General features: G+C 43.5%; 1 protein-coding gene across 2 annotated transcripts in view; it reads right to left on the bottom strand.

Annotated features, from left to right (window-relative positions):
• The window catches only part of STYXL1 (serine/threonine/tyrosine interacting like 1), a 101190-nt gene that overhangs the window by 7389 nt on the left and 79433 nt on the right, over positions 1-14368 (bottom strand). The window contains exons 1-7 of one of the 2 annotated variants that reach the window (XM_044286103.1): positions 14088-14256; positions 9155-9261; positions 8457-8518; positions 5583-5682; positions 5371-5504; positions 3850-3995; positions 801-895 (exon numbers count right to left, since the gene is read on the bottom strand). In XM_044286103.1, the coding sequence (XP_044142038.1) occupies positions 801-895; positions 3850-3995; positions 5371-5504; positions 5583-5682; positions 8457-8518; positions 9155-9257 (640 nt within the window). In that variant the 5' untranslated portion in view covers positions 9258-9261; positions 14088-14256. Of the gene's footprint in view, positions 1-800; positions 896-3849; positions 3996-5370; positions 5505-5582; positions 5683-8456; positions 8519-9154; positions 9262-14087; positions 14257-14368 lie in introns of those variants that run through there. The other variant, XM_044286104.1, reaches the window with a different exon arrangement.

Genomic DNA, 14368 nt, shown 5'->3' with positions numbered 1-14368 from the left:
TAGTAAAATGCTGGGTCACTTTCTTTAATTGACCCAGTCAATCTAACAACATCTTGTATTGAAAAGCTCCAGCTGATAATGATGAGTCCTGAATATTCATGAGCTCCTGACTCTTTCCGCCTACCTGCTGCTGAATGACAGTTATTTTCCATATGAATCAGCAGCAGGTGGGCAGGGGAGTGGCTATATCTCTGAATTAAATATACGCTGGACTCAATGACATCACGCTGGACTCAAATTAGCTCATTGGCATGCGGCATGTCGCATCTTTGTGTGTATATTATGAGGTAACCATCTGTGACACCAGTAAGTGAATACATCTAAGGTACTTTTTAGTAGTTAATGATTGTATATAATTAGTTAGATTATAATCAAATATCCACATGACAGGTTCCCTTTAAATGCAGTGGTCACCTTCACTGACGAGCACATGATTGTTGGGAAGGAATGCTTTCTTCCCAACAATTGTCTGCTCAATTGACCAGTGTAAAGAGGCTTTTAGGCTGTCTAGATATGAACCACAGGGGCTCAGGCTTGATGATAAATCTGGTGCAGGGAGAGATGCTTTTCTCTGAATCTATACCAACTATTGGTTGCAACTCTGGCGCAAAATGTTGTATCTTAGGCCACGCCTACTTTCCTGCTGTCACGTCCCTTTTTATTCAGCGACACCACCTAAGCGAGCAAACCAGGGAGGATTTCTCTAAGGCACCAAAATTTGGAGCAATTTATGACGTCTAGGATTACTCCCTATAATAACTGTAGGCTGTAGTATGTTTTCAGGTTTCTTCTATTATTACCTATAAATTGACAAGCACTTGGAAAAAATTGGAGAAGATCTGAATCGCATAAATCCGGCTCTGGAATTTGTAAGACTTGTCCACTCGGCAAAAAACTAAAAAATACAAGTAAAATAAATGTCGACACAAAGACAAAATAAGAAACTATTCCTATGCGCGTGACAAAAACACATACACTAGATAGATTAGATAGCTAGAGAGATACCACGGATGAATAGATAGAGATAGATAGATAGATAGATAGATAGATAGACAGATGCGACGGATGGATAGATAGAGACAGACAGATAGATAGATAGATACCACGGATGGATAGATAGATATAGATAGATATGAGATAGATAGATAGATAGACAGACTGATAGATAGATAGATACCACGGATAGATAGTTATAAGATAGATAGACAGACAGATGCGACGGATGGATAGATAGAGATAGATAGATTAGATGGATAGATAGAGATAGATAGATAGATATGAGATAGATAGATAGACAGATGCGATGGATGGATAGATAGAGATAGATAGATAGATATGAGATAGCTAGATAGACAGATGCGACGGATGGATAGATAGAGATAGATAGACAGACTGATAGATAGATACCACGGATGGATAGATAGATAGATAGATATGAGATAGATAGGTGATAGATGATAGATAGATAGATAGATAGATATGAGATAGATACAGTACAGACCAAAAGTTTGGACACACTTTCTCATTCAAAGAGTTTTCTTAATTTTCATGACTATGAAAATTGTAGATTCACACTGAAGGCATCAAAACTATGAATTAACACATGTGGAGTTATATACATAACAAAAAAGGGTGAAACAACAGAAAATATGTCATATTCTAGGTTCTTCAAAGTAGCCACCTTATACTTTGATTACTGCTTTGCACACTCTTGGCATTCTCTTGATGAGCTTCAAGAGGTAGTCACCTGAAATGGTCTTCCAACAGTCTTGAAGGAGTTCCCAGAGATGCTTAGCACTTGTTGGCCCTTTTGCCTTCACTCTGCGGTCCAGCTCACCCCAAACCATCTTGATTGGGTTCAGGTCCGGTGACTGTGGAGGCCAGGTCACCTGGCGCAGCACCCCATCACTCTCCTTCATGGTCAAATAGCCCTTACACAGCCTGGAGGTGTGTTTGGGGTCATTGTCCTGTTAAAAAATAAATGATGGTCCGACTAAACGCAAACCGGATGGAACAGCATGCCGCTACAAGATGCTGTGGTAGCCATGCTGGTTCAGTATGCCTTCAATTTTGAATAAATCCCCAACAGTGTCACCAGCAAAGGACCCCCACACCATCACACCTCCTCCTCCATGCTTCACGGTGGGAACCAGGCATGTAGAGTCCATCCGTTCACCTTTTCTGCATCGCACAAAGACACGGTGGTTGGAACCAAAGATCTCAAATTTGGACTCATCAGACCAAAGCACAGATTTACACTGGTCTAATGTCTATTCCTTGTGTTCTTTAGCCCAAACAAGTCTCTTCTGCTTGTTGCCTGTCCTTAGCAGTGGTTTCCTGATATTCTACCATGAAGGCCTGATTCACACAGTCTCCTCTTAACAGTTGTTCTAGAGATGTGTCTGCTGCTAGAACTCTGTGTGGCATTGACCTGGTCTCTAATCTGAGCTGCTGTTAACCTGCGATTTCTGAGGCTGGTGACTCGGATGAACTTATCCTCCGCAGCAGAGGTGACTCTTGGTCTTCCTTTCCTGGGGCGGTCCGCATGTGAGCCACTTTCTTTGTAGCGCTTGATGGTTTTTGTGACTGCACTTGGGGACACTTTCAAAGTTTTCCCAATTTTTTGGACTGACTGACCTTCATTTCTTAAAGTAATGATGGCCACTCGTTTTTCTTTACTTAGCTGCTTTTTTCTTGCCATAATACAAATTCTAACAGTCTATTCAGTAGGACTATCAGCTGTGTATCCACCTGACTTCTCCACAACGCAACTGATGGTCCGAACCCCATTTATAAGGCAAGAAATCCCACTTATTAAACCTGACAGGGCACACCTGTGAAGTGAAAACCATTTCAGGTGACTACCTCTTGAAGCTCATCAAGAGAATGCCAAGAGTGTGCAAAGCAGTAATCAAAGCAATAGGTGGCTACTTTGAAGAACCTAGAATATTGCATATTTTCAGTTGTTTCACACTTTTTTGTTATGTATATAATTCCACATGTGTTAATTCATAGTTTTGATGCCTTCAGTGTGAATCTACAATTTTCATAGTCATGAAAATAAAGAAAACTCTTTGAATGAGAAGGTGTGTCCAAACATTTGGTCTGTATTGTAGATAGATATGAGATAGATAGATAGGTGATAGATAGATAGATAGATAGATAGATATATAGATAGACAGATGCGGCGGATGGAGATAGATAGTGCTTCTCCCTGTGTTAATCTGGCCCTGTGTTGACATCTGTATACAGTATATGACAATTCAGTCTTATAGCTTACATGAAATATTACGTATAAATGTAGGCAGATATAAGTGTGTTATGTCTGACATCATTATGCAGTATATATGGGCACTATATGGTAGTATCTGATGATCACAATTATTTGTATGTATACATGTAATGAAGTGGTTTTAGGGGTGTAACCTATAGATTCAGGGGATCGGGCTGTGATGATGTTTAACAGCGGAAATGTTTTTGAGATACAAAAATGAACTCATCATGCGAGCAGTGTAAAGCCTCATGCACACGTCCGTGGAACACAAACCGTGAGATACCGGCCTAGATTCCTGCTGAGTGCAGGAGCGCACGGCGTCATTGGTTGCTATGACGCCATGCGCCCACTGCTGTACAGTAATACAAGTGTATTGCTGTACAGCGGCGGCGGCACGAAGCGCACGGCGTCATAGCAACCAATGGCGCCCTGCGCTCCTACACTCAGCAGGAATCCAGGCCGGTATCTCACGGTCCGCGTTCCACGGACGTGTGCATGAAGCTTTAAGGCGGGTTTACATGCCCCCCCCTATCCATGGCCAATCTGCAGCCATATCAGCATCCATTATTACTTACAGATTTGTAGGCTTTAGTGAGACGTTAACATGAGATTTAATCTTCAGATCCTTCTGTATGTGTCTGTCATTTGCTTGCCGTACATCACCCATGTATAACAAACCTGGTATGATTTCAATGGGGTAAGGCTGAAGCTCGTCAATTTCCTATAGGAAATGCAAACAATACAATATGGCTTAGCTTTGTGGATGCCATGTGCTATGCACGGTGTATAGAAGCTGCAATCAAATTATATGTCCAGCACTTTTCTCCATGGTGTGTCCATCCCATAGGGATGTACCCGTATGCTAACATAATGATTACAAACAGATAACATCAACTTCTCTCAGTGTTTCAATCTGCGTAAGAGCATCGGTCTGCAGGTGTTGGAACGTGGTCCGTGGCACGGTGAAAGCGTAATTTATGTTGCTGTGTTTATGTCACACAGCAACAGAGATCTGGGACCAGCTAACCGTCTTATATACACTATATGGCAGTTGTCTGAAAAAGAATGACTGGACATGTTGATTTTTAACATGTACAATCCTTTGTTCTTGATACCAAAGGTGTCTGCCAGAAGCTTGCTGCCCTCTCCCTATTAAAAACACATGCATGGTGGGCTAGGGAAGAATAGCTGTCAGTCAAGCGATAAAGGGAACCTGTCATGTGGATATTTGATTATAATCTAACTAATTATATACAAACACCTTACTGGTGTGACAGATGGTTACCTCATAATATACACGCAAAGATGCCGCATGCTAATGAGCTGATTTGAGTCCAGCGTGATGTGAGTGAGTCCAGTGTTTTTTTTAATTCAGAGCTATAGCCACTCCCCTGCCCACCTGCTGCTGATACATATGGAAAATAACTGTCATTCAGCAGCAGGTGGGCGGGGAGAGTCAGGAGCTCATGAATATTCAGGACTCATCATTATCAGCTGGAGCTTTTCAATACAAGATGTTGGCAGATTGACTGGGTCAATTAAAGAAAGTGACCCAGCATTTTGCTAAGAGAATCAGTCACTTATTTATGTTGCCCTTAGTTAGGACACCATAAAACTGGTGACAGGTTCTCTTTAAATGGAATGTTGAACAAAGTGTTTGAGCTGAAGGAAGCATTTTATAGAGCTGAGGGGGCTGAGCTGATTGATTTATATCTGCCCTCATTCTGGGCTTTGAAGTCAAGCAGGCGTTCCTATTAGTCTATATACAGAGAGAGCTGTCATTCACCGATAGGACCTCCTCCTTGACTTAAAAGCCCAGAATGAGCAGGAATTTAAATGAATGAAATACAAGTTTTACTGAATCTTTTCCCGTAAAACTATATATCAGTCTGCTCAGCTCCTCCTGCTCTATAACATGCTTCCTGCAGATTATTTCGCATTTTCATAGTGAAAGGTTCCCTTTAAGGTGTACAGGCACCTTAAGATTTATCCAAACTGGAAAATGCCTTTAGCCATACTTAACAGTGTCTTTGCCAAAAGATGTACATCTAAACAGCAGGTTTTGCCTCCTTGCAAAAAGTTCCTTTAGTAATTACCTGGGGCATCCAAAACACTTTCTGAGACCTGAAGAAATGGTAATAAGCAGAAAATTCTTCATACCCCCCTTTCAGCACCATCACTGGTAGACGAGTGACTTTTGACATGACCTGGGCACACTGTATAGCTGGACCTGTGAAGTGATTTAAATGTTAAAATACTTTACATCATTTCCGCCATTTCATAGAAGTATTGAATATCATTCTCTTACCTTCACCATCCAACGAATCAGTCCGACTATCATATACCACACAGTACTTCATGCAGTCCAACTCTATAGACTCCGGCAACAGGAAACATGAGTCTTCATTCTATAGAAAGAATATAAAAGACTGTATTGTACTGTCCATAGTCAGATAAGGCCAAGTGTATGAAGCCTGTATGGCAGGGCACACAGGCTGTATGCCCTTTGTATACTAAAGTGCAGGTCCCATCTGCTGCCGTATGTGCCATGTGTATGAAGCAATCCTCTTCTAAGAACTTTTCCAGTGTATTTACTGAGTGTGTTCTACAGATGTAGTGTGAATGTGGCCTTACATTTACCTCAACTGTTTTGAAAAGTTTCTAGAAAACAAGGCATGGCTGAGAGATGTCACAGGCAGTGGGTGTAGAACCTGTGCGCCAACTAACTGGTTTGACTTAGGGCTAGACCTAAGAGTGTTATCCTGGCAGTGCCCTGTTTTACTCTTTAACCTCTATACAGGAATTTGGACTTCACTGCAGGGGAGCCACCAGGCCACTGCCTCTTGGAATGGTCCCAGTGTGGTTGGCTGCTAACCCATGGGGATCAGAGACATCAGTGCAAAGCACCAACAGGGTCAAGCAATGCTCGTAGTCAGGAACAGGTAAGGGTCAGGACAGGCAGAGTACATGCAAATCTGTGAAACTAGTCCTAGGTCAGGGCAAGAGGCAGAGGGTCAATTTGGTAAACAGGAAAAGGTCAGGCAACGCAGGGTCAGAATCTGTAAACAGGCAGAGGTCAGTGCACAGGCAGACAAACAGAACAGCACACCTTAGCTTAAAACTCAGGGGAAGGTGCCTAAAACACCATGAGGTGACCAGCCATTGGCTGGAGAAGACTAAGGTACGCGCTTGCCCTTTAAGAGCTAAAGAGCACATGCAGGTGACCTACGACCAGACCTGAGGGACCTGACAGAGAAGCGCAGGTGGAGGATCAGAATTTGTAAGCAGGCAGAGGTCGGTACATGGACAGACAAAAAGAACAGCACACCGTAGCAGGAAACTAGCAAGCTAGACAACCTAAAGCTCAGGAGGCGTGCTTAAAATACCCTGAGGTGACCAGCTATTGGCTGGAGAAAACTAGGGTGCACTCTTGCACTTAATGGTGCTGCACCCAAATCCTGCCCTTTCTTTGATTGACATTTCCTTGAACAGTTATTAAACTATTTCAGGTTACCTAATATCTCACTCTGAATTATTAGAAATACTCAAATAAATTATCTATACAAAAAAGTATGAGTAATACTATGTTCCTTTAAAATAATCACTTTTATTAAACAGGATTAAAATAATAATCAAACAGTAATTAGGGATACCAATATATATCGGTGCCATGCTTATTAAAGAAATGCAGTACCATAATGTAGAAAAAATGTCCTAGAAAAGGCAATGTCATTTCCTGGCATAGGGAATGTCAGTCTAAGGAACAGGGGCAGGATTTTGGTGCGGCAACCTTGACTTCAGGCCAGCTTCCTTCACTTCAAACCGCTGATTAGCATACAGCAGGAGTGCTGAATAAAGATGACTTTCACTGAGTCAGAAGAACCATATATGAATACCATCCGAGACAACATGGGCCGACCGGTAAAGTACTCCGAATAGTTTAGAGGCCGAGATTTTTCTGACAGATTACTTCCAAATTGCTGCATTTTACCTCTTCTCTTTTTATGCTGGTGCCTCACTGCTGTCCTGCTCTTCGGAGCAAGCACTGGCACCTCGTCCCTCACCCAGCTTCTACTTCTCCTCCCTCGGCAGTCTGGACCCACTTGCCCTCCTCTGCTCTGCAGCAATGGACTGACAGGTTCCCTTTAAGATGTGCATCACTTTTTTTTTACCGCAAAATATCATATTCATGTAGATGTATGTCAACCATAAAAAGTGTCTAGCAGGCCTAATGATCTGCCCCATATATGCCACATGAACCAAGTTGTAAATTAATACAGTCACTATTGCTAGATCTTCTAAATTGACTTTTTAATGGTACCTAGAGAGATAATCACCCGGATGATGTCATACACTTGGCATTATAAACTGGCATGGTTAAATACCACCAAGTAACAGTTGCTGGTGTCCCATGTGACTCTGCTGCAGACCACAGCCTATGCTTCCCTGTCAAGGCCCCCTGATATGTTCCAAGGGAGCGAGTGCATGCACTCTCCAGCTTTTAAAGGGCACCCTAGTTTTCTCCAGCCAATAGCTGGTCACCTCAGTGGATTTTAAGCACATCCCCTGAGCGTTAGGTTGTCTAACTTGCTAGTTTCCTGCTAAGGTATGCTGTTCTGTTTGTCTGCCCATGTACCGACCTCTGCCTGCTTACCAATTCTGATCCTCCGCCGCCTCGCCAAACTCGAGTTTCATGCTTTGCTTCATCGGGAGCATATTTTTCACTATTTTGGCCCTTTGTTGATTCCATATATCCAAGGTGGATATATGTAATAGAAGTGACAGATTCCGTGGGGAGACCCATATATAGGATGTTTTCCAAGATTTTGAGTTTATGGGTCTTTACATCTTGTGCTTTTAGGCCAAGTGCTGATAGTACATCACTATGCTCCGTTGTGTCTCTTTCTGTAAGATGCATGCCGTGTGTCATACATGAGAGGTTACCCTTAGATTCATGGAGTGGTGATTGACTGTGGATCCATAATAAGACTGAATTATTATGTATCAATTTATATTGTCAAGTATGTGATATTATCCAAACTGTTATTGCTCTATGTGTCGGTGAGCTGTGTACTTCATTTCTATAGACTTGCGTATGGACAGGGCCTATTTCCTTGTAATCTGCTGAGCTAGTTTGATGGACTACAGGAGGAAGTATATATTGAGTATCATTTAATGGTACCTGCTTAGCTCTCCTTGCAGTAATAATGTGACTCTCGTTGTACTCCCGCTTGGTACGTGCATCTATGAAATTAAATGAAACGGTTATCGAAAAATGTATGACATATTCACCAGAAGAGCCACAAATGCTTGATAAGTGTGTATATTACAAAAAAAAAACATGCCAAATAATCAGGGGCGGACTGGGAACTTAAAGTGGCCCTGGAAAAAAACACTAAAAGTGGCCTCATTTCATAGGCAGGTCCAAATTAACAGAAAGTGGGGCAACACAAGTAGGGGGGTCAACAATAGCATACTGCAAAATACCATCCCAGCAGAACCAGATAACACAGTGTAGCACAATATACTGCTCCAAAAGCTGGCACTCTGAGGTGGACACCAATACCTACCGTCTTCTGACCTCCTCCTCCAGTTGTCTATGGAGCAGGGGGATTTTGAGGTGAGGTGCGGGCCCCAGCAGTGGAATTCAGGAGGACATGTGCGGTCACTGGCCAGGTACACAAGTAGCTGATTCTCACAGAGTTAATTACTGTTGAGGGCTCATTATGTACCTGATCAGACGAGAACCTGGGTGGTTGCCTGGGCATCGGCCCACCGGGAAATTTCGCCCCTGCAAATAATGCAGTGGGATCAACACCACCTTAATATAGTCTGAAAACCTCAGTATGCTCTACCGCCATAAATGTCTCCAATACTTACCCAGAAGACATAGATAATTTGGTTCGGCTAGCTTCGAAGACTTAGTAGATTGGTTCAGAATGTTGTAGAGCTCTGTTGCTGTACATGATACCAAGTCTGCCATGGTTCTGGAACAATAAAAGCTTTATTTTAATTTCAGCTAAAAAAATGATGGCCAACCTCTAGCATGGGGGCAACAGGGCCTAAATATGAGAGAACTGTATTAGGTACTGTTCTCTAATATACTGTCTAGAGATGAGCGAATTTCATATTTTGAATTTCGTTCACGCTTCGTTTGGTGGTGAAAAAAGAATTTATGGATTCTGTTTCCACAGACCATAACGCAATTCTATGACGGAATGGATAACTGAATGCCTTTAGAGGTATTCCGTTATTCATTCCGTCATAATAGTCTATGGGCTGCAAAACTGATCCGTCCCATTTCCGTTATGCAGGAGAGGACTCGCCTGCATAACGGAATCGGGATGGATCCGTTATGCAGCCCATAGACTTCTATTATGACGGAATGAATAATGGAATGCCTCTGCCTTCATACCATGAAATTTGCTCATCTCTAATACTGTCATTAGCCAAATCATCTCTACCTTAAAAAAAAAGGGAAACTATAGTCATAACTGGTAGTAGATTAAGACAACAGCACTCTTAATGTATGCAGAATAGTGGTTTTATTCATAAGGCAACTTCACATAGTACTCTGTTATGTACTCTAGGGGGAGATTTATCAAAACCAGCGTAAAGGAAAACTGGCTTGGTCGCTCATAGCAACCAATCAGATTCCAACTTTCATTTTTCAGAGCTCTTCATGGGGCCAAGACACTTTGGGCGGGGATCGAAGGTGGCCAGGAATGGTAAGATCATGGACAGGTGTGCTTCTTTTTTTTTTTTTTTTCGTTAGCTACTAATGTAATTGTCAGCCCCTTTAACTGCACAAAAACAGAAAGTCCAGCCACCCTCAGCAGATAAATGACCCCTCCGTGTTAGGCCTCACGCACACGACTGTATTTGTTTTTGCGGTCCGCAAATTGCGAATCCACAAAACACGGATACCAGTAGTATGTTGCAAATACCTATTCTTGTCCCCAAAAAGGAATAGGGCATGTTCTATTTGTTTTTGCTGGACCGTGGAATAGACACACCGTGTGCTGTAGGCATCTTTTGGGGCCCCATTGAAATAAACGGGTCCGCACCTGTTCCACAAAAAATGCGGATCGGATGCAAACCAAAACTACGGTTATGTGCACGGGGCCTTATTGCTTTTCTTTTTCAAAATGCATCCAAAACGCATCTGTAAAAAAAAAAAAAAGAACCCAAGTTTTCTTGTGTAAATTTTTTTAAATCAGTGTGGTAATTGCTTATTAAGTGTGTATGACTTTTTTGAGCAGTAAACGACCAAGAAACTGTGAATCTGCAATTTATATTTTTTTTCATTAAAACATTTTTCCACACTTAGGCCTCTTGCACACGAACGTATTTTTGCGGACCGTATACGGAACTGTGAGGAATGTGGAGTATGATTTCATTCCTGACATTTGCTCCAGGAGTGGCAGAGAAAATCAAACTCCACAGGGGGGCCCTGCTTCAAAGCGTAGCCAAAACTCATAGCAGGCCACATTTGGTTACATTTCACACCTCCATTCAGACAGCAGGAATCCTGCAGGAAAACTTCCCTTTAGGGGGTCTAAGTCATTCCTCAGAGCAAAAGCAACTATCAGACATCGTGGAACTGGCGATTCATAAGGAATTATGAATCGCCCGTCCATCACAGGCATAAACCAGATATATATTTGTGACCCTGTGGCCAAGATGGACTGGCTCCTGCTCGTAATTGGGTGGTAGGATGCCAGGGAGGGGAAATACGGAGATCTTACCATGTGTGGACTCTACATGTAGCCGGAACCCAGGCAGACCCATTGGTCCCAGAACCATCTCCCTGTGACCTTCTGGTCTGGAGCTATGGGCCCTAATGGGTTTTGTGGGTCGTTTGGCTGCCAGGACCAAGAGGGAAGGGGGACCCCTCCCAGAGGCAGGGAGGGGCGTGGCCGACTACGGGTGAAAAGACCCATGCAGGCAGAGTCCAGCATATTTTCTCTGAAGGGGGGGGGGGGGGGGGCACGCTGAGCATCTTTCATGCAGGGACCTTTAAAACTGCCGACATCACTGCCTCCCATGTTTCGACAGCCAAGAATTACAGGAACCATTATTCATCAACCCAAAGGACTCCATCTGGTAAGCTGACTTTTTGCTCTATTTAATCCTGTTTGTACCATATCACCTGTATTCTGCACATAGGACCACTGTATATATTCTCTGTTATATTGTGTTACGTCTAGTGTGCCCTTAAGGCGATTAAATATATAATTTAATCTTGTGCTGTCTTGTATCTCGATGACGAATTCCCACATCCGTGTTTCGGCCTAGTTATAAGCTACCGCGGGTTGGTTTCTCACCCTATATAATCCCGTTAGCGGACTGGGCTTATATCAAACGAGAAGCTGGTGGCAGTATACCCGGGCTGAGGAAGCGCTGTTTCACTGCGGCAGTGACCAGGCTCCCTCAGCTTGTCAGGGTTGTGAGCGAGTGTCTCTAACCCTCTGCCTCTCTGTGCCCGTGTGGACAGGAGGCAACTGGGTAAACTGTACTAAGCTGACCTTACCTGCTCCTCCAGGAGGGCGTAACATCACGTCTTGGTAACCAGTGACTATACCGTATCTCGTGAGCTCGACGTGAGGTGCAGTATTCGTCACAGGAACCATTCATTTCAATGGGTCCGCAAAAAAAACAAAAGGTACTTTGTGTGCATTCCATTTCCGTTCAGCAAAAAAATAGAACATGTCCTAATATTGTCCGCATTGCGAACAAGGATAGTACTGTTCTATGAAGGGCCAGCTGTTCTGTTCCCCAAAATACGGAATGCACAAGGATGTCATCCGTATTTTTTGCGGATGCGTTTTTTAGGCTTTAGCTACACGTCGGCATGTGTTGTGTGACAGCAAGTCTGCGTGTGCGACTTGTCACACGACTTTTTTGGAATTGTGGTTTGGCTGTAAAAACACACTAATTGCTGGCATTCTGTGACACGTACAGCACACGATTCTCGGCAACGACCACCATACAAGGGTTACTTGTGAACTTACGCTCAACAAACTGAAAACCTGCTACATCAGGGTGATCTCTGGGACACTGAAATCACCCATTGCAGAATTGAAGGGAAAGCGATGGGACAGGACACAGGGCAGCAAATACGTAGACGAGGAGGCTGGAGTCTGTCTTGACCGCAGCCACACTCCCATGGTAGCTGGAGGTCACAACTAAACATGTATTTATCGGCTTGGATGACTATGGGACGCCCCAGATGGCCTCCTAAACTGCCTGTAGTTATTAGTGATGAGCGGCAGGGGCAATATTCGAATTCGTGATATTTGGGCGAATATTCGTCATATATTCGCGAATGCGTGATCTCCAGTCATTGTTTTCTTTATTGCAAAAATCAGCAATGGGAAAATTTGCGATATGAAAATTTGCGATCAACATTACTCCTAAAGTCAAAGATATTGCAGCCTTCTCATTGGCTCACAAGCAAGAAGCAGTGAGGGATAATGGGTACTGATGGAAAAACATATCTAGAATGTTCGCGATTCCGAAGATATAGCATTATATTCTAGATATTCGCAAATTCTCGAAGTGCCAATATTCGCGATAAAAATTTGCGATTAGAATATTTTTGCGATTAACACTAGTAGTTCCAATCCGTCACTGCATAAGAATTCTAAAAATGGATCAGAAGATATACGGTAAACCGGTAATGATGGATGAAACTACAACTCCCAAAAAGTTGGTCCCTTGTGTAAGAATGCAATGATTGGCGTATAGCACAGAAGCAGGGACGGGTATGTATTAGTGTGGCATGGTGGCAGAATGGGGGTATTCTGAGCCCTGTGTGGTAAGGTGACCATGGGTGAAGCTGTGTTCCTTGTGGATTAGGAAGGGGACCCTATTCTCCCAAAAGGAAGGAGTCGTGGCATTGGAACCTCCACCTACCGGACAGTCATGGCATATACCCCGTTCAGTCTGACAGTGGTGATGGGACAAGAAAAGGCTGCAGCGCTACAGTACAGGGTTGGAAAAAAAGAGGTTTCTGATGCGAAAATCCAGTGACACTTTATTTCATATAAAGTTTAAAAACATCCAGGTACAGCGAATGTTGGTCTACGCGTTTCAGGCAACAGAAAAGTTACAGCCCTTACTCATGACCATTAAACAGACATTACATCTACACTTATATAGCAAGGGGGGGGGGGGGGGGGGGGGAGAAAGCAGCACCTGACCAATCAAAGTGGTCATGATTGGTCAGGTGCGGCTTCCCCCCCCCCCTTGCTATATAAGTGTAGATGTAATGTCTATTTAATGGCACGAGTAAGGGCTGTAACATTCGCTGTACTGTCTGTACGAAGTGTCCAGACAGGTGAGAGCTGCTCTGATTACCTTTTGATATACAGTACAGGGTTGTACAGCCTCCCATGGGCCCTGGTGCAAGAGTTCAGCTTGGACCCCCCCTTCCCTCAGTACTTGTTGGCAAGGGGCAGGGGAGCATGTAGCATTCCTGCTGCCAGAGGCAAACATTGAAATGGCACCCCCTCATGCCAATTTCTTGACCTCACTCCTTCCCTCCAGCCAGAGGTGTAAATTGACCAGCATGCACTTTCTATAATGCCAGTGTCTTATGTGGCACAAGGGTCTTTGGGCCCAGTAGCGACTGCTACCTCTGCACCCCCTATAGCTACGCCCCTGGATATTACCCTGGGAGCAATTCTTTAGATGGAGCCTACTACAATTCCCTTTTCTGTTGGATTTTCTCAAAATTCTACAGAAAACAAAAATTACAGCAAGAAAACGGATGTATACGGAATGCACCTCTCTAGCCGTACATACTTACGATCATCGGCTATAACACACGATCACCAATCCACTCCCAGTCTCAATCCGACAACACATCCCAACACTAGCTAAGGTCTCGTTGCTAGGAACGCTCTGGCCGTTGCTAGGGGAGGAGTAACAGTGACACATCACATGACTCTTGACAATGTTTTATTAAGGCTTCGGGTTCAGTGCATCGCCCTGCCTACTATAACCTTCTACAAGTCAAAGCTCTATAACGTCTAAGGACTGCCATTATGCAGACCACTGCGCATGCGCGCTCTTTCACGTCCGCCTTTA

Source organism: Bufo gargarizans, chromosome 3, assembly GCF_014858855.1.
Source record: "Bufo gargarizans isolate SCDJY-AF-19 chromosome 3, ASM1485885v1, whole genome shotgun sequence".
Taxonomy (NCBI): Eukaryota; Metazoa; Chordata; class Amphibia; order Anura; family Bufonidae; genus Bufo; species Bufo gargarizans.
Note: the sequence above shows the minus strand (reverse complement) of the source record. Positions and strands in the feature narration are given on the sequence as shown.